This window comes from Trichomycterus rosablanca, chromosome 4 (assembly GCF_030014385.1).
Source record: "Trichomycterus rosablanca isolate fTriRos1 chromosome 4, fTriRos1.hap1, whole genome shotgun sequence".
Classification (NCBI taxonomy): domain Eukaryota; kingdom Metazoa; phylum Chordata; class Actinopteri; order Siluriformes; family Trichomycteridae; genus Trichomycterus; species Trichomycterus rosablanca.
In genome coordinates, this window is record NC_085991.1 from 3120287 (window position 1) to 3141286 (window position 21000).

At 45.6% G+C, this 21000-nt stretch overlaps 1 protein-coding gene across 2 annotated transcripts in view; it reads right to left on the minus strand.

The window, feature by feature from the left end:
• Positions 1–21000, minus strand: part of zgc:110158 (uncharacterized protein LOC553590 homolog) — a 94860-nt gene that overhangs the window by 70427 nt on the left and 3433 nt on the right. For both annotated transcript variants that reach the window (XM_062993807.1, XM_062993806.1), the window contains exons 2-3: positions 12136–12208; positions 11162–11223 (exon numbers count right to left, since the gene is read on the minus strand). In XM_062993807.1, the coding sequence (XP_062849877.1) occupies positions 11162–11223; positions 12136–12208 (135 nt within the window). The remainder of the gene's footprint in view (positions 1–11161; positions 11224–12135; positions 12209–21000) is intronic.

Consider the following 21000-nt stretch of genomic DNA (forward strand, 5'->3'; position numbering starts at 1 on the left):
GGGGTATGAGTTTAACGTTTAGAGGTACGTGTAGGGGGTATGAGTTTGGAGTTTAGGGCGACATTAAGGGGGTATGAGTTTAGAGTTTAGGGGGACATTAAGGGGGTATGAGTTTAGAGTTTAGGGGGACATTAAGGGGGTATGAGTTTAGAGTTTAGGGGGACATTAAGGGGGTATGAGTTTAGAGTTCAGGGGGACATTAAGGGGGTATGAGTTTAGAGTTCAGGGGGACATTAAGAAAGTATGAGTTTAGAGTTCAGGGGGACATTAAGGGGGTATGAGTTTAGAGTTCAGGGGGACATTAAGGGGGTATGAGTTTAGAGTTCAGGGGGACATTAAGGGGGTATGAGTTTAGAGTTTAGGGGGACATTAAGGGGGTATAAGTTTAGAGTTTAGGGTGACATTAAGGGGGTATGAGTTTATAGTTTAGGGGGACATTAAGGGGGTATAAGTTTAGAGTTTAGGGTGACATTAAGGGGGTATGAGTTTAGAGTTTAGGGGGACATTAAGGGGGTATAAGTTTAGAGTTTAGGGCGACATTAAGGGGGTATGAGTTTAGAGTTCAGGGGGACATTAAGGGGGTATGAGTTTAGAGTTTAGGGGGACATTAAGGGGTATGAGTTTAGAGTTTAGGGCGACATTAAGGGGGTATAAGTTTAGAGTTCAGGGGGACATTAAGGGGGTATGAGTTTAGAGTTTAGGGGGACATTAAGGGGGTATAATTTTAGAGTTTAGGGTGACATTAAGGGGGTATGAGTTTAGAGTTTAGGGGGACATTAAGGGGGTATAAGTTTAGAGTTTAGGGCGACATTAAGGGGGTATAAGTTTAGAGTTCAGGGGGACATTAAGGGGGTATGAGTTTAGAGTTTAGGGGGACATTAAGGGGGTATGAGTTTAGAGTTCAGGGGGACATTAAGGGGGTATGAGTTTAGAGTTTAGGGGGACATTAAGGGGGTATAAGTTTAGAGTTTAGGGTGACATTAAGGGGGTATGAGTTTATAGTTTAGGGGGACATTAAGGGGGTATGAGTTTAGAGTTCAGGGGGACATTAAGGGGGTATGAGTTTAGAGTTCAGGGGGACATTAAGGGGGTATGAGTTTAGAGTTCAGGGGGACATTAAGGGGGTATGAGTTTAGAGTTTAGGGGGACATTAAGGGGGTATGAGTTTAGAGTTCAGGGGGACATTAAGGGGGTATGAGTTTAGAGTTCAGGGGGACATTAAGGGGGTATGAGTTTAGAGTTTAGGGGGACAGTAAGGGGGTATGAGTTTATAGTTTAGGGGGACATTAAGGGGGTATGAGTTTAGAGTTTAGGGGGACATTAAGGGGGTATGAGTTTAGAGTTTAGGGGGACATTAAGGGGGTATAAGTTTAGAGTTTAGGGGGACAGTAAGGGGGTATGAGTTTAGAGTTTAGGGGGACATTAAGGGGGTATGAGTTTAGAGTTTAGGGGGACATTAAGGGGATATGAGTTTAGAGTTTAGGGCGACATTAAGGGGGTATGAGTTTAGAGTTCAGGGGGACATTAAGGGGGTATGAGTTTAGAGTTCAGGGGGACATTAAGGGGGTATGAGTTTAGAGTTTAGGGGGACATTAAGGGGGTATAAGTTTAGAGTTTAGGGGGACAGTAAGGGGGTATGAGTTTGGAATTTATGGGGTATATTAAGTTTAGCGTCCCCCTAAACCCCAAGTTTAGAATTTAGGGGGGACATTAAGGGGGTATGAGTTTAACGTTTAGGGGGACACTAAGGGGGTATGAGTTTAACGTTTAGGGGGACATTAAGGGGGTATGAGTTTAACGTTTAGGGGGACATTAAGGGGGTATGAGTTTAACGTTTAGGGGACATTAGGGGGTATGAGTTTATCGTTTAGGGGTACGTTAAGGGGGTATGAGTCCAGCGTTTTGGGGTACATTAAGGGGGTATAAGTTTAGAGTTTAGGGGTACATAAGGGGGTATGAGTTTAGATTTTAGGGGGACATTAAGGGGGATGAGTTTGGTGTTTAGGGGGACATTAAGGGGGGATGAGTTTGGTGGTTAGGGGGACATTAGGGGGGTATGGGTCCAGATTTAGGGGGACATTAAGGGGGTATGAGAGGGGCCAAAACGAAAGCCCTGAGCCCTAAAGTTCACAACGTTCTCGTGCCTCGTGCAACTCCGTGTCCACTTGGCGCGAGCAGCAGGTTACGGATCAATTAAGCCGGTATTTCCTCAATCAAGTCCACTCAGGTCCTTCAGGGCCGGCGAGGGGGAGCACGAGGGCTCCTTCCAAATGGCATTTTAATTACTGCACTGTAACTAAGTACCTGTTTAACACGGCCGAATGAGAACTCTCCTGGTCTTCAGACATCGATTTAATTGATTACCAATAAAGCTAGCAGAATGAATGGGCCGAGCAGCGCGGGCCTCGCCGCTTACGGACGTCTTAACGAAATTAGGGGGACGTACGGGTGGCCGGTTTGGCCGTGAGCCTACATCATGACACGGAAGTCTCACCACCCCCCCCCCCCCCCAACACTTCCCGGTCAAATAACATAATTATTTAATTTGTTAAAACTGCACAACACACTTTAGAAAAGGTATTTTTTATTCAACCAGGAGTTTGTCGTCCCTAGTGGTTCGTATTGGAACTGCAGGGGGAATCCTGAGGCTGATGGAAATATCGCCCGTGCCAACTAAAAATATTCACTTGATCGTTTATATTTCATTTAATTTCAAATCATTGCATTGGTCAGGGTCGCAGTGGGTCCGCTTTTCCTGAAAACAAGTCTCAAGGCAGGAATACAGCCCAGACAGGGCGCCAATCCATCGCCCGGCTTCGCCAACCCCCATCAAGACCCCCAATCATGTCTACGTTGGCACCTGACCGGCCGACAGAACCTACTGAGATGCGAACCCGGATCTCAGAGGTTGTTGGGGGTTGAGCGCCAACTCAAAATCAGCACAGTTTGTGATCCAGTTGGTAAAAATGTCATGTGATTCCACATACTTACAATTTCAACACAATTTTGAGTAGTTGAGGGTTAAGGGCCTTGCTCAGGGGCCCAACTTGTGGCAACTTGGCAGTAGTGGGGCTTGAACCGGCAACCTCCTGATTACTAGTCCAGTACCTTAACCACTGAGCTATCACTGCCCTGATTCCTCACCGTTAGCCATAAATTAGTTAGAGAAAGCCACTCTCTTAAAATTCCCCCAAATTTGCGAATGCGCTACATAGCCAAAAGTATATGGACATCCCTTCGAAATGTTCACATCAGGAGCGTCCACACCTCACATAGGGGTGAGACCGGGCACCAGGAGCATAGGGCGAACCCACCACTGGCAACATTCCAGAAGGGGTGGTTGAAAGTCTGCACCTCTCCTTGGTCAGAAGGAAGGTGGTGCAATGGGCCAACTGGAAATGACCATATTTGGCGAACACAGTAAGGGAATAAAGTGTGGTGGTGGTAGCATTTTGCTGCCAGTGGATGGAACAATTAAAAATGAAGCAGCTAGATGATGTTCAAGCAGGACGACAACCCAAAACGAAGCTTAAAATTCGGATTTAAAGGTTCTAAACGAGGAACGTCCACCCCCGAGAGCCGGTGAATCTGGTGGAACTTTACCGGTTTGGTTTCCAGATGAAACCCGGATTAAAAAGCGTCGTCGTGCAGTTCGAGCGGGTTTTTTTTCCCTGCAATCTCCGAATAAAGAACATTCCATAAAAACAGAGCACATAAAAGTGCACCGAGGAAAAATGGGAGCGGGAGAATCGGACCCTTTGTGTGTGGGGGTGGGGGCATTAATGGGTAGAGGAAACCAAAAACAGACGTGGTGGAACAGGAAAACGAGAAGCTTCTACAGCACCACTGGAAAATGCAAACTATGTGGACAAAAGTATTGGGACGCCCCTTGTAATTTTTTAAATGTGTGTGTTTCGGCCACGAGAACTGATAGCAGGTTTAATAAATCGATGATATTAGGGGAATCATATGCTTCCAGGGTGAAGCAACAGTTTAGGGAAGGCCCTTTCCTGTTCCAGCATGACTGTGCTCCTGGACACAAAGTAAAGTTCTATAATATTATTTATTTATTAGGATTTTAACGTCACGTTTTACACACTTTGTGTTTGACATTAAAAATTTAAACTGATGACAGGAGTGATGATCTGTATGAGTATGAGGGGGTATGAGTTTAGGGTTTAGGGGGACATTAAGGGGGTATGAGTTTAGGGTTTAGGGGGTCATTAAGGGGGTATGAGTTTAGGGTTTAGGGGGTCATTAAGGGGGTATGAGTTTAGGGTTTAGGGAATCATTAAGCGGGTATGAGTTTAGGGTTTAGGGGGTCATTAAGGGGGTATGAGTTTAGGGGTCATTAAGGGGGTATGAGTTTAGGTGGTCATTAAGGGGGTATGAGTTTAGGGTTTAGGGGGTCATTAAGGGGGTATGAGTTTAGGGTTTAGGGGGTCATTAAGGGGGTATGAGTTTAGGGTTTAGGGAATCATTAAGCGGGTATGAGTTTAGGGTTTAGGGGGTCATTAAGGGGGTATGAGTTTAGGGGTCATTAAGGGGGTATGAGTTTAGGTGGTCATTAAGGGGGTATGAGTTTAGGGTTTAGGGGGTCATTAAGGGGTATGAGTTTAGGGTTTAGGGGGTCATTAAGGGGGTATGAGTTTAGGGTTTAGGGGTCATTAAGGGGGTATGAGTTTAGGGGGTCATTAAGGGGGTATGAGTTTAGGGGGTCATTAAGGGGGTATGAGTTTAGGGGGTCATTAAGGGGGTATGAGTTTATGAGTTTAGGGGGTCATTAAGGGGGTATGAGTTTAGGGGGTCATTAAGGGGGTATGAGTTTAGGTGGTCATTAAGGGAGTATGAGTTTAGGGTTTAGGGGGTCATTAAGGGGTATGAGTTTAGGGTTTAGGGGGTCATTAAGGGGGTATGAGTTTAGGGTTTAGGGGTCATTAAGGGGGTATGAGTTTAGGGGGTCATCAAGGGGGTATGAGTTTAGAGTTTAGGGGTACAGTTTAGGGTGACATTAAAGGGGGTATGAGTTTAGGGTTTAGGGGTAATTAAGGGGGTATGAGTTTAGGGTTTAGGGGTCATTAATGGGGTATGAGTTTAGGGGTCATTAAGGGGGTATGAGTTTAGGGTTTAGGGGTCATTAATGGGGTATGAGTTTAGGGTTTAGGGGTCATTAATGGGGTATGAGTTTAGGGGGTCATTAAGGGGGTATGAGTTTAGGGGGTCATTAAGGGGTATGAGTTTAGGGTTTAGGGGTATTTAAGGGGGTATGAGTTTAGGGGGTCATTAAGGGGGTATGAGTTTAGGGTTTAGGGGGACATTAAGGGGTATGAGTTTAGGGGGTCATTAAGGGGGTATGAGTTTAGGGTTTAGGCGGTCATTAAGGGGTATGAGTTTAGGGGGTCATTAAGGGGGTATGAGTTTAGGGTTTAGGGGGTCATTAAGGGGGTATGAGTTTAGGCGGTCATTAAGGGGGTATGAGTTTAGGGTTTAGCGGTCATTAAGGGGGTATGAGTTTAGGGTTTAGGGGTCATTAAGGGGGTATGAGTTTAGGCGGTCATTAAGGGGGTATGAGTTTAGGGTTTAGGGGTCATTAAGGGGGTATGAGTTTAGGGTTTAGGGGTCATTAATGGGGTATGAGTTTAGGGTTTAGGGGTCATTAAGGGGGTATGAGTTTAGGGGGTCATTAAGGGGTATGAGTTTAGGGTTTAGGGGTCATTAATGGGGTATGAGTTTAGGGGGTCATTAAGGGGGTATGAGTTTAGAGTTTAGGGTGACATTAAGGGGGTATGAGCTTAGGGTTTAGGGGGACATTAAGGGGGTATGAGTCCAGAGTTTGAGGGTACATTAAAGGGGTATGAGTTTAGGGTGACATTAAGAGGGTATGAGTTTAGAGTTTAGGGGGACATTAAGGGGGTACAAGCTCCACCTGGGAATCGAACCCGGGACCTTCCTGCTGTGAGGCGACAGTGCTACCCACCGAGCCACCATGCCGCCCCAAAGCTTTATAAAGAGCCCTGACCTCAGCCCTACTGAATAGCTTTGGAATGAACTAGAACGTCAACTGAGGCTTCTTTTGACTGAATGGGCACAAATTCCCACAGACCCTTGTGGCAAAGCCTTAGCGAGACAGCAGGAGTCACTGTTGCTGCAGCGATAGTTCGATACCTCATCCAACTCTGTCTGCCGGGAACCCGGGCAGGCCGGTCTGCCGCTCAACCGCCAAAAGGGTGTTTTTTTTTCCGCCCGGTAAAATATAGAACAGGTTTGGTTTAGGACGTATGGGACAGTGGTAGCTCAGTGGGTAGGGTTAGGGCTATCAACTGAAACGCCATGCAACCACTGCTGACCCTTAAGCAAATCCCTTAACCCTCTCCAGGGGCGCCATACCAAACAAGCCGTGATACGCAGAAAAAGGATTTTGTTCTACCGTACGTCTGCATATCGTCGCTGTCCGATGAAAAACACGTATCTCCACTTTTAGCGGTTTTTACTTTTTTACATGTGTTGATTGTGGGCATAAATCTGTCTGTCCATAGCAGCGAATATCAAAATGACCAATGAAAAGATGAAAAATCACGCAATCTCTTTAACTAGTATCTCCATTGGCTGCTAGACCTGTCCATCAAACTAGCTACGTTTCAGTTGAAAGAGGCGAAACTTGTTTGCTGCGTCCGGGTAGTTCTGCTTCTTTTTAAAATTTCTAAAATACGCTTTTATTTGTCACAATCGTGTGCGAGCTCGCGTTTATATGAGTGGTTCTTATTACATGTTTACTTTAAGATTAGCTTGCATATTGACTAGGCAGCTAACTTCAGGCAGCTAACTTCAACTAACTAGTTTACTTTATGTTTTGTGTGAACTCTGTCTTTTTCAGACTAGCAATTTCCTTCCTCCTTAGATGAGTTAGTTGGGTTTGTGGAGATACGTGTTTTTCATCGGACAGCGACGATATGTATTCATGACAAATTAAGACGTTCTACTTTATTCTATTCTATTCGATTAACAGATTTTTAGCATTTCCAGGGTTCAGGTCCCTGGACGTTCTACGGTCCCTCACTTAATCCCTCCCGAATACGCTCCTCAGACATGCTAAACTCAGAAATGCTCCCTGCCGGCGGCCTGAATGACGTCACGGTGCTTCCCTAAAAGTCGAACAATGCGCTGACAAAGCCGGGCTATACGAGGAGCTCAGATGCTAATTGCGGGAGCCGAATTTCTTTCAGCAATCGTCCTCGGCTAAGAGCTTCTACGGGCAGGAGACAAAGGCGCCGACGTCCCCCGCGTCCGCTCTTCTACAGACTTTACGGTCGTCTTTTGCATGCCTATGCCGCATTGTTTTAGACCCGATGAAGCTAATCCGGGGCCTCGGGGTACCGACGAAGGTAAGGCATGTTGCTACGGTTACGGATCGATACACCGCTTGGTGAAAAGTACGGACGCCGGACGCTACACCTACACGCGCTTGATGAACCTCCGATCCAGAACCGTAATAGGTAGTAATAAGAAGCCAGTCGCCGTTTGCTATTCAGCTATTTGGACTTTTAACTAAATTTCGGAACATGTCTGCAGGGATTTGCTTCCCTGATTCACCGATGAATGAATGAAGTGCGTCGCTGGCCAGACCTGACCCATGTGCAGCTGGATAAAAGATCCCTGTTAATCCATCCTGTTATGAAACAGACCCAGAATCCTATTCCATGATACTACCGCCACCAAACTTCACAGCCAGAACTTTAGGTACCAAGGCTGCCAGACGGTTTAATCATCACAGAGAATGAATCTCCACTGCTCCAGAGTCCAACCTTCATACACGCCAGATGGTCAAAAGTATGTGAACGCCTCTGCTAATTATTCACTCGGTATTTCCACCAACAACATCTGTGTTAACAGTTTGGGGAAGGCCCTCTTCCTGTGACCACATGACCGTCTATAAATTAAAACTTCCTTTGTGGCCCTAATTAATTCTACTTAGTAGTAACATCAGTTAGTCAACCCAGGCAGCTCTCAAGGGCAGGAAGTTGGCATTTAAACGGCCCATACCACACCTCAAACAAATATATTATAGTGGTGTATTTGTACACACACCCCTCGACACTCGGCATTGCACGTGTTGATCTTAGGATTGTGTGCAGCCCCTTAGATAAGAACAGCCAATCCAAGAAACTCTAAATAAACAGTTCTTAAAAAAAAAATCATATTGTTTTTTCTATGTAGCTTCTTTACAACTCAAATCAGCACTCGGCATTGCACATGTTGATCTTAGGATTGTGTGCAGTCGCTCAGCTATTAATAGCCAATCCAAGAATCTCTAAATATACAGTTCTTAAAATTTCGGTATTATTATTTCCCTGTAGTTAATTACCACTCAAATCAACACTCAGCATTGCACGTGTTGATCTTAGGATTGTGTGCAGCCCCTTAGATATGAACAGCCAATCCACGAATCTCTAAATATACAGTTCTTAAAAAAATTCATATTGTTTTTTCTATGTAGCTTCTTTACAACTTAAATCGACACTCAGCATTGCACATGTTGATCTTAGGATTGTGTGCGGCCGCTCAGCTATGGAATAACGCCAGATTGTACTGTTTGCACTTCTGCGATCCTCCATTCTCATGAACCTCGGACTTAAGTACATTAGCAGGCCAATCAGGAGTCGATCAATAAACTCGATCCTTTAATCACGCTAAGAGGAACAGCGGTGACACGGAGCTAGAACAACATCAACCGATGGGGGTTCGAATAATCCAACGTGCGTCTGATTTCATCAAAACCTGCGTCCTCTCTTTAGTCGCCGCTGACCTCGGAGGACCTCGTGGCTGTTGACCCTGTACTGCCCCCCACCAGAGGTGGAAAAACGAGCGCGGGGAGGAGGGGATTTGGTCACCCGGCACAAAGGAGAGTGGTATGCGAAGACTTAATCCGCCGCGGGGGAACAAAAGCACACGGCCGAGACAAAGGTGGCGGTGGGGGTGAGAGTGAGGACGGGCTCCGCCTCCCGCACCATCTGGGGCTTTTGTTTTCGGGAGGCGTAGTCGAGCAGGACAGTGGCAGGGGTCACGCCGAGACTGGCAAACACCGCGGGGCCGCCTTCTGACGGCAAAGCTGGACGGTTGATACTTGAAGCGCACAAAGAGACGCGCCTTCGCCGATATCGCGCCATGTTTGCATTATTTCCTGTCGTTAGGCGACTGCTTGTATAGCTTCCATAGCCAAGATTTTCCCCCCTTCACCAGACTTCACAGCTAGAACTATTAAAGCTAAAAGCTTCCCAAAATGTTCCTCTCTGAATGGTTCAATTCTACTTTGCTCTTGAGTCCAATGTCTGTGTACTTTACACCACTGAAGTAAAACTTGACATTGCGTACATCAATCCAAAGATCAATGGCAGTTGTAGCCTAGTGGTTAAGGTACTGGACTAGTATATTGTAAGTCGCTTTGGATAAAAGTGTCTCCTAAATAAAATGTACATTTAAATGTAGGCTTGTTTACCATGGAAGACGCTTCTTACTGGCACCATGAGCCTCCAAGGTCCAAGGGAAGCTACTTCACTAAGAAAAATAGTGACAAGCCTGTTTACCCAATCAACATCCGAGTAATTATTGGGTCACCTTTACTGTTTATTACCCGGATTGGCATCTTTTAAACCAGCAGCATTTGATCTATGTATTTTCTCCTGATCTATTAGTCGTACATGGGACTTTGGGTGATATAGATATTGTCAGTGTTATTCTCACAATAGGTGCTAATTTTGCTCTTACCTACGGATGGGATTGAATTTGAAGATACTCTGGTAATAACTACGTCACATGTACTCCTTTGTTAATGTAAATCTGTACCGTCCCTGAGCAGTACGATCCGTCGGAGACCGAATCCAGGGACCGAACCCTGAATGTTTATTAATATTAAAATTACAGTAGACCCTTGAGTTACGAACGGTTTACCATACAAACATGAACGATCTTTTTCAGCTTAACGTACGAACAAAGTTCGGATTACAAACCGAAATCATAGAGAAATATGAGAGTTATTGTTGTTCCTGGTGGATACATTTTATTAAAAAAAGAAGGAAATGTATTATGGTGTATGGTACAGCACACGTACTGTACTGAAATGTGGTGTACTGTTGTTCATTATTGTTTATTACAGGAATGTCTATTCTATAATTTAAGATTTAAGGGAAAATATATGTGAATTTATGACAAAAAAGAGCATTTAAGACATTTTGACTTAAGAACAGAACTTCAGAACCAATTACACTGATCCCAGTATATTTTGGTTTTCTGGTAGGGATGCACCGATCGATCAACCGGTGACCTGAATCAGTCTCATTTAAGCGATTCTGTGCCGGTCACACACACACACACACACACACACGAGGCATTTGGAACTGCGAATTTAATAAGACATTTAAAACATCATCACCTCGCCGAATATGCGGAATCTGACACCGTGAACAAAGGCAAAGACGTTAAAGCTAAATCTGGCGAGAGCGCAGAGCCCGGCACACGCCAGCATCCTTCCACCCAACCGGTTTCTGTAGTCGAGGATCCAGGCTTTCGAACTTTCATACATGAGGTCAAGCAGGCGTTGCTTTTTCCAGAATTGTTGAATCTTTTATCATGTTTGTTTGATTATTAGGATTTTAACGTCATGTTTTACACAGACACGGTAGCCATTCGTTACACAAACGTCAAACACACTCATGGACAATCCAGTGTCTCCAATTCACCTCGCTTGCATGTCTTTGGACTGTGGGAGAAAACCGGAGCTCCCAGAGAAAACCAAAGGAGACAGGGGAGAACATGCAAACTCCACACAGAAAGGACCCGGACCGCCCCACCTGGGGATCGAACCCAGGGACCTTCTTGCTGTGAGGCGACAGTGCTACCTTCTACATTCAGACATTTGATTTTTGTTTTTGCTTTAGGAAAGTTAAAGTATCGCTATTTATTTTATTTGGAGGTTTAGGAGTTTCCAATAAAAGAAGGTAAACAAAAAAATCCTGTTTATAATCCTTAAAAAGCAAGAAAATCAGAATCAGCCGGTTATATCTTTATAAAACATCGGCAATCAACAATCTGAATCGGCCAAGAAGTTTGCAATCGGTGCATCTCTAGTTCCTGGATAGGAGAGATAAAGGAATGAAATGTGACGTACCACCACCATGAATGCAGGAATCCGGGAGGCTCTCCGAGAGTGATGTTCTTCTCCCACCGGATCTGAATCAGCACAGAGACACGTGTTAGAGACGCTCCCCAAACTCTCCGCTGTACCATATTTTATCCGGCCAACGCAGACAAAACCCACTGGCTCATCCTTAGTTTTAATGGACCACTAAGCAGCTGATCTGTACATCTATGTTCCTGGCCATTACGTCCAGCCCTGAGGAGAACACCTTGAACCTAGAAACATCTCTCGTCATTGTTGCTCACTCTGTCCTGTGTTTTATCCTCCAACCTTGCTGAGGTTTAAAGAATGCACGAGGTGGCAGATCTTCGAAAGCATAAAAGCCACAGCATAATACTACCACCACCATGCTTCAAAGAAGATGCTGTTCAGTTGGGTTAGACTTCTCTCCTCTAATCTCTAATTTTCAAGAAGCTACCCAGTGCCCGTTTGTGAGAAGGTGGCCCCCATTCTTTGGTTTATTTTAAAACCAGTTTGACTGGGGAACGTGACACCAGCGTTCGTTCCAACAGCTTTCTGGTGTGTCTCGAGTTAGTCGTGACCATCCCATGTCCAATCTATTGGAAGTGAGGACTGTTCAGAGCTTCCTAAACATTCACTGTAAGGCTTGTGGCTCTGTTTAATGAGTGCGGTCAGATTAGCCCTGTTCATATGGGCACAGGGAAGTCACCACATGTAGTCGTTAATCGAGAACTGACATTACTGATTCATCATCTAAGGTGAGATGGTCAGTTCTCTCAATGAATAAAAGCTAGAGAGCATAATGCTACCACCACCACGCTTCAAAGTAGATCCGGTACAGTTGGGTTTGACAATCGTGACTCCTCCAGTGACCTCATTACTCAATCTCGGGGCTCAATGGACAGCAAACTTCACTTTTAAAAAGCTGTCCGTAAACTTTTAGACCCGTGAGTGGGTTTATGGGTAGACGGTTCCACACTTACCTCGGACAGGAAGGTCTGTGCTGATTTCTGAGCGCCGACATGTAGTAAGTACTCGTACACGTATAAAGCTAACCTGAAACACAAGAGCAGAGAGCGACCGGTCAGAACAAAAGCAAGGTGACCGCTCACAGAATGACGACAGTCTCACATACGACAGAACTGAGTCGAGTAATAAAGTGACTCACTCATGATTCACTCAAACGACTCTTGATTTGACTTCTTACGGGTCTGCAGACGGCTGTTCAGTTTTAATTCTGCCGCTCGGGTTTAGTCTTACATTATACACACACTGATCAGCCATAACATTAGAACCACCTCATTTTATCAGCTCCACTTACCATATAGAAGCACTTTGTAGTTCTACAATTACCGACTGTAGTCCATCTGTTTCTCTACCCTGTTCTTCAGTGGTCAGGACCCCCACAGGACCACCACAGAGCAGGTATTATTTAGGTGGTGGATCATTCTCGGCACTGCAGTGACACTGACATGGTGGTGGTGTGTTAGTGTGTGTTGTGCTGGTATGAGTGGATCAGACACAGCAGCGCTGCTGGAGTTTTTAAACACCTCACTGTCACTGCTGGACTGAGAATAGTCCACCAACCAAAAACATCCAGCCGACAGCGCCCCGTGGGTCGAAGAAGATGACCAACTCAAACAGCAGCAATAGATGAGCGATCGTCTCTGACTTTACATCTACAAGGTGGACCGACTAGGTAGGAGTGTCTAACAGAGTGGACAGTGAGTGGACACGGTATTTAAAAACTCCAGCAGCGCTGCTGTGTCTGATCCACTCATACCAGCACAACACACCCTAACACACCACCACCATGTCAGTGTCACTGCAGTGCTGAGAATGATCCACCACGTAAATAAGGGGGTCCTGATCATTGACTGACTACAGTCAGTAATTGTAGAACTACAAAGTGCTTCTATATGGTAAGTGGAGCTGATGAAATGGACAGTGAGTGTAGAAACAAGGAGGTGGTTTTAATGTTATGGCTGATCGGTGTTTTACTCTAAACTGTTCTAAACTGCCCACACGCCTCATTTCTTTGGTTCTTCCGGTGCATATTTGGTCTCCCTCTCTTCATCCTCCATCTGTTTTTGTTTATTTGTTAAACCACAGTGTCGTCTACCAATACAGCTTATTTTTACCCAAGTACAGGGTTGAACACTAGACATGTTTAATACCATCATTTGATAATCGACCAGTAAACACAAGTATTCCTCCACCACTCATCCCAGCACCTGAACCAAACAATAAAAGTCGCCGTTACCGTCTAATTGTGTCCGCAGAGCTCCAGACTAGTCCACAGATAGTGGCGGGATGCACTGCTACACTACCTGTGCACACCGCGGTAATATTTACGATCAAACTTAAAAAAGCAACACGGGTGTATTTCTTTAAACTATCTGGTAATCTATTACCCACTCTTCACTGTTCCCCGGGTACTTGGCGACAAAATCGCTCCAGTGAAGGCTTACTACGGCTGCCGTGATAGCGGGTCGTAAATCAGAGCGGAGAATCCTCTGATCGGCGGCGGTGCGATAAGGCCGGAGACAGCAGACAGTTAGTAGATTTACACGTACGCACACCCGGCGGAGGAGCGCGAGGCTGAGCGGAATACCAGACGCCTCCCACCGAGAGCCGTCGAGGGAAGGGACCCAAACGACGTCCGTACACCCCCAGGGTACGAGCTTCAAACTGAAATCAAGACGTCTGGGGAGCTACACCTTAGCCACTCCACTAGCTCTGTGCCAATGCTGACGCCAAGCCGGTGCCATGGCCTAGAGGCAGCAAGAAGCCCAGGCTTTTAAAAGGCAATGTAAAAGCCTTGATGCAATAACCAGACATATTTTTGTCCTGTGAAACGTGGTGGTGGTAGCCTTCTAATTCAAGGCTGATTTGCTACCAGTGAAACTGCAAGAAGCCCCTTCTTCACAGCTAGCATCTTAAAGATTGACTCAGCTCTTTAAAGAGATAATGTGAAGGCCTTGACACAATACCCGAACATATATTTTTGTCCTGTGAAACGTGGTGGTGGTAGTCTTCTAATTCAAGGCTGCTTTGCTACAGGGAAGCTGCAAGCAGCCCTGGCTTTAAAGCTGGCATCTAAACGATTGACTCAGCTCTTTAAAGAGACAGTGTGAAGGCCTTGACACAACAACCGGACATATATTTTGTCCTGTGAAACGTGGTGGCGGTAGCCTTCTGAGTCAAGGCTAAAGCCAGAGTCCTCTTGCAGTTTCGATGGCAGCAAAACAAAGTTGGCGTCTTAAAAAAGCAACACTCAGCTCTTCCAAAAGACAATGTGCGCAATAACCGGACATATTTTAGTCCTGTGAAACGTGGTGACGATAGTCTTCCAATTCAAAACTGTCTTGCTTTGCTGAAAATGCACAGAATCATGAGGAACAAAAGAAAGAGAACCACAATATTCCTGAATCTTGGATCAAATATGATGCGAATTAAGACCTGAAACCTAAAATCTCACCTGTATCTACCTGCAACAAGCACAAGCTAGTTCACTAGCATTTAGCAAGCAACCAACCCAATAGGAAGAGCTAATATTATTTAGTATTGTGTTATGTAGTTTGGGATGCAGCACCTCAACACGTTTTAGGATTTTTATCTAGGCCTATAGAACTGGAACCAAACAATATTCACCCATAGCCATTTTCCCAGTCGTGTCTACTGGAAACCATTGATGCAAGCAGGTAGGCGGGGAAATATTTCTGGAGTGTGTGGAGATCCTCGTGACCTGAATACAGCGTCGTTCATTAAGCAACAGTCAGGTACGGAAGGACAGATACAACATTCCACACTCTGAGGCGTTTCCAAACGTTTGGATGGTTCCAAAACCATCAGCACAGGTCGAGAGCATGTGTGGCATTCACCAAGAGAACGGCACAGCCGTGAACGCTTGACTCCTACTCCAAATCACTCACTCACTCACTGTCTTAACCACTTATCCAATCAGGGTCGCAGGGGGGTACTGGAGCCTATCCCAGCTTTTCAATGGGCACAAGGCACACATACACACCCACACCCATTCATCTATAGTGTCTCCAATTAACCTGACTGCATGTCTTTGGACTGTGGGAGGAAACCGGAGCTCCCGGAGGAAACCCACGCAGACACGGGGAGAACATGCAAACTCCACACAGAAAGGACCCGGACCGCCCCACCCCGCCTGGGAATCGAACCCAGGACCTTCTTACCGTGAGGCGACAGTGCTACCCACCGAGCCACCAAATCAACAGAACGTTGTTCATACTAGAATAGAACAGAGCAGCTAGGAGATCTTCTTTCCGGACGGTGTTACGTTCATCAGTACATCCCAGAACGTCTGAGGGTCTGGACAAACACAGACGAGATGGAAAACTGCCTTCCAGCCGTGCGGTCGAGCTTCACTCGCCGCTCTGACCACCAGATCTGACGGAGGAAGGCGATCTTACCCACCACGGAAACGACTGGAGGAAATTTGATGGAAGGCTCTTGGAAGTTACAGTCAAGATTCTGCTAACGGGCCATTTCACAGCTTGCCGCAAATGAAATCTATTAGAAATGACCAACGGTGGCGTGGTAGCACCGTGTGCCAAGCTACATGGGTACATGGGTCATTTCAGACTGGTGGAGCCCTGCTGAGAACAAATATCTGTTCTAATAGCTAATAGAAGTCATCATCTTATGGCCGTTACCTTACAACGGAGGCCGGCAAATGGGACAGAGTGACCTTCCACAGTCATCGGGTCTGTCTGAAAGCCTAGTGAGCTGCCTCGCTGCTTACTGCCTACCTGATCAGCTGCCTCAAGAGAGAGTTCTAATAAGAAATCGTACTCATAGGGTAGATTATTTTGATGCAGTTTTAGACATGACTTCTTCTCGAATGTGCTATGTAGAGAGATCACTAGGTTTTCCGGCAGACCCATAGAATTGTGGACACACAGGCATGCAGCCGGCTAGTTGGTGCTGTATTTCTATTTCCTGGTACGATACTGGGTATTTTGTGGGGACATTTTTGTACCCCAGGACTATTTTTAGTCCTCGTTCGGTCGTATTTACCCGTACAAGACTCTCTAGATAGGACACACTGGTTAACCTGACAGACAACAACCTACAGCAGCTGTAACAAGATCTGAAAAACACATGGAGATGAATTCCCAGGATCCCTCCTTTATTTAAATTCCCATATTCGAATTCACACTAGCCTAGCTTAAATCCAGCCCATCTATATCTGCGCCTAGTTCTTCCTCCCGATAGTAAGGTATGTAAATCTAAAACAGCGCCGGGATGCTGAGAGAGACTCGCCGACTTGAAGCTCGGCGCTCTGACTGCTTAAAAAAAGAAAAGCCTGAATAGAGGCTTGCTCGGGGGAACGCTGGGGGGGACAAACCCATCACGATTCTTCCTTCCCCTCCTCCCTTTGCTGCTTTCGCTTTGCCCCCAGAGAGCAATGCCAGTCTGAGCATGGCGGCGTCGACTAAGACTTACAGGTTTGCACCAGTTAGTTCCGAGTCAGGCGACGTAAGAAGCCTGGTTATTAACCTTTATATCAGAACAGCTCAATCCCAGAACCTGCTGCAGACAAGATTCAAACTCTCAAAGGTACCAAGGTACCAGATCTGACTGGTCACCACACAGGTCATGACCTACAGTCTAGACATGAGGGGTGATTGGTGACAGAAGTTGGCTGGGACTTCCAAGCATCTTTTGCAGAGGGAACCCTAACTGATAGGACATTTAGGGTTCCTTTCACAAGACAAAGCAAAGGAGTTATGTAACCTTTATAGCAGAACAGCTCAATCCCAGAACCCGCTGCAGACAAGATTTAAACTTTCAAAGGTACCAAGGTACCAGATCTGACTGGTCACCACCCGTGTCATGACCTATAGTCTGGTCAAGAGGGTGACTGCTGACAGAAGTTCTGGGTACTTTAGGGTTCCTTAAGCAAGACAAAGAGAGGGAGTGATGTAGCCTGGCTATTACCCTTTATAGCAGAACAGCTCAATCCCAGAACCCACTGCAGACAAGATTTAAACTTTCAAAGGTACCAAGGTACCAGATCTGACTGGTCACCACTCATGTCATGAACTATAGACTAAGAGTGAAGAGTGATTTCTGATGGAAGTTCTGGCTGGGACTTCCAGGCATCTTTTGCAGCAAGACAAATACAGAGGAAGAGATGTAGCCTGTTATTAACCTTTATAGCAGAACAGCTCAATCCCAGAACCTGCTGCAGACAAGATTCAAACCCTTAAAGGTACCAGGATACCAATCTGACTGGTCATCACCCATGTCATGAACTATAGTCTGGTCAAGAGGGTGACTGCTGACAGAAGTTCTGGGTACTTTAGGGTTCCTTAAGCAAGACAAAGACAAAGGGAGTGATGTAGCCTGGCTATTACCCTTTATAGCAGAACAGCTCAATCCCAGAACCCACTGCAGACAAGATTTAAACTTTCAAAGGTACCAAGGTACCAGATCTGACTGGTCACCACACAGATCAAGACCTATATTCTGGTCGTGAAGAGTGATTGGTGACGGAAGTTGGCAGGGACCTCCGGGCATCTTTTGCAGAAGGACAAGAATTGACGGGACATAAGGGTTCCTATTAATCTATGTCGCCTGTTCCTGGAAAGGTTGACCGACAGGAAGTTTGACTCCCTATTAGCCCCTCATTGCTGAACAGCCTTAGCAGGACACCTTGCTTCTCCACCTTGTCTTGTACACAAGGGGGAAATTAAATACAGGTCAGGATACTTGGCCTGCGACACAATGCCAGGTGCAGCCCTGGCGAACGCTAGTCTCTGACGCGAGAGTACCCTGGCATAATCATCCTAACCAACGTGTGAAGACCCCACACTGATCCTTCAACGCCAACCCCTCCTCACACTCTTTGATCAGACCAGACATGTAGCCTGAGGGCCTCTGACAAAAGCCCATCTTAAAACATGGATGAACCAAGGCCACGCGTAAGAACCCTTCAAAGAGACGGTTAGCAAAAAAAGAGATCGTCTTTTTAACCGTCCTGTCAATTATTCAGCGAGGACTCGCGGATGAGGGAAAGTCTCAGATCGCTGGTTCCCAACCCTGCTCTTAAAAATAAAATACCCCTGACCCAACTGATCGACTAATTATCAAGTACGTCCTGGATTAACGTGGGTGTATTATATGTGGGTATACAACACCTAAACGAGGCAATGACGGTAAACACTTAAAACACAGGAGCATCGAAGCCATAACCCCTTCTTCCACGAGTCTTTTGGAACGCTGTCTCCAAATACAATTTGTGCAATAATTATAACTATTATTTTATCTTTACTGTGATACCAGTTATGCTATTCTGTTTCCTGCTATTCAAACCCTACGTAAACATTCATATAACCATGTAGACACTCTATATTTCCTGTAACTATAATTTTAAGTTTGTTTTATTTTATTGCTGATACTGCTGGTCTCACTGCGAGCTACCAAACAAAGTTTTGCTGTTTAACTACAAATCGTATCTATGGATTTATTATCCAATAGGTAAACACTACCAGCTAAACCAGTACTTGCTTTCTCTGGGCACTAGGGTGGCGCTGCAGTCTTTTATGCTAGCCCACCACTGCCAGGACTCAAAGTTGGAGTCCTGATGGTGCCACCAACCTGGTTAGGTGCTCACCTAACACAACAGGCCATGTCTGGGACGACCGAATGAGGAATCGCCTTCTTAGCGCTTTAAGAGCGACTCAACAGTGACCCGTACTAAACGACGAGTGGCCCAGGCAGTAGTTTTGGTACAGGGCAGAACTCTAAGCTCCTGGTGACCCAAGTTAGTTCCCCGCCTCTATTCACCGTCTATGAGAACTCTGTGTGCGCTTTTATCCCTTAACTTCTTAAAGATGAACCGTCTATATCAATTTGCCCCTGGGTGTAAGTGAACAGGTGAACAGATTGGCACCCTGTCCAGGGTGCGTTTACGTCCTACACCCTATATTTTGGTGCAGATAGAACCAAACTGTTTCTACAGCCAATTTTGGTTGAATTAAGCTCATACGGATGAACAAGGGCTGTCAGCTCAATAACGTCACCATCACCCGAGTCCCTCATGCCTGGGAACAACACAGCATCAAGCAGGGCAAGCATGGATCCATCACTTCATCTAGGCCAGCTCAAACCACGAGTTGCAACCCCTCATAACCAGTACCAATCAAAAAACTGCAAATCCAACAGTCCAAGCAGGCAACAAACACACACCATGACTGATCAAAGTGGCACACGTATAGTCTAAGAAGACAGCAGGCCCTGAGAATTCGCAGCTCAAGCTCGGAACCAGAGACCAATACAGCTTCATAATGAACAAAACCAAGCAAGCGAAGACAAAATACGTCGTTAACAAATGTTATCAGCATTATTTCTACATATTTACATATTTATTTATTGATATTAATCCCCTGTTCTGTCTGAAATGTAAAGATGACTAAACAAAGCACAACAAACGTAAAAAAAAATCACTGGATTTATTCCACAATTTGTATTTATTATAAAACTACTAGAGCTGAGAATCGTTTTCCAACAACAATACGACCGAGTCAGACCCAAACGAAATCAACTTTTAAAAGAGAGAAGGGGAATGTAAACAAACAAGCTGCTTCAGCAGCACAAACATAAATCCTAAATATCTGAAGTCTGAAGAGCAAATACAATTACAGGTTTAGTGAGGTTATACAGGTACGGACTCCTCTCTAGCAGAACCCCACACATGGGACCGGGTACGAGGGCAGGTTCAGTGTTACAGACGTGACATTTGAACTCATTGACTTGCAAAGTATCTCACTGCCTGCACATCCGTGAAATTGTTTGCATATCTGGCCACGTAACCGTTCAGGAAGAGCCCACACCGAGGCCTGCCCTAATTAGGCTCGTTCCGGTGTGACGGTGACGCTGTTAGACACGGTGTATGACGGTACCTCACTGAATGTTTCGGGTTTTGTTTTAAATATAGGTTAAACAGCATTTTTAATCCCCGTTCATGCATTAATTTGGTGACAAGATCGCTTCTAAATGTCTGGGAGGATTGTGCGATGATTGTGAACGCTCCAAAATAACACGGTCAGGGTCGTGGTAGGTCTAGTTTCACTGGGACACAACAGGTGCACGGCATGAACACCCTAGACAGAGCGGCAATCCATCACAGGGCTTCTACCTGCCATTGGATTACGTCTGTGTAGATGCCCGACTGGCTGATGGCACCGCCAGGATTCGAACCCGAGCGTTCCTGTACGAGTCCACTGGTGAAACACGTGTCCGAGAGGGCGTGTGATGGCCTGTGGTCCTCCCCGGTTGCCAGAGTGCTCAGGGAAATTGAGTATATCCAAATTGGGACGATGCAAAACACTCTTCAAACCTTTTACCCTGGTGCAATACATACCACGGGAACAGTTGAAGGTTGGGTAGCTTTAGTGCACCAACTGCACTTCAAGAAGCTGCAGGCTGATATATCTGTGTTAAAATACAATGTTTAAATTTAGTTTGCGTCTTCTCCAGTAAGGGATCTGTTTTTTTTTTTTCCCATTTTACTTTATGTCTATCTTTTTATTATAGCTTTACGCTGGTCAGGGTCACGACTGGTCCGGTTTAGCCTGAATCACTGGGCGTAATGTGGCAACACACACCGGACAAGACGCCAATCCATCGTGGGGCCAATCATGTCCGTATGTAGATGCCCGACCATCAGCGATAGTGGTACAACTTGGGTAACATGGTTATTGTTTATTTACTCTACAAATCTGACCTTTATGAACCAAAACTTAATTAAAACAAACACTTGTGTCGTTCGAAGATATTTACAAGCGAGCCATCAAGACACTAATTTG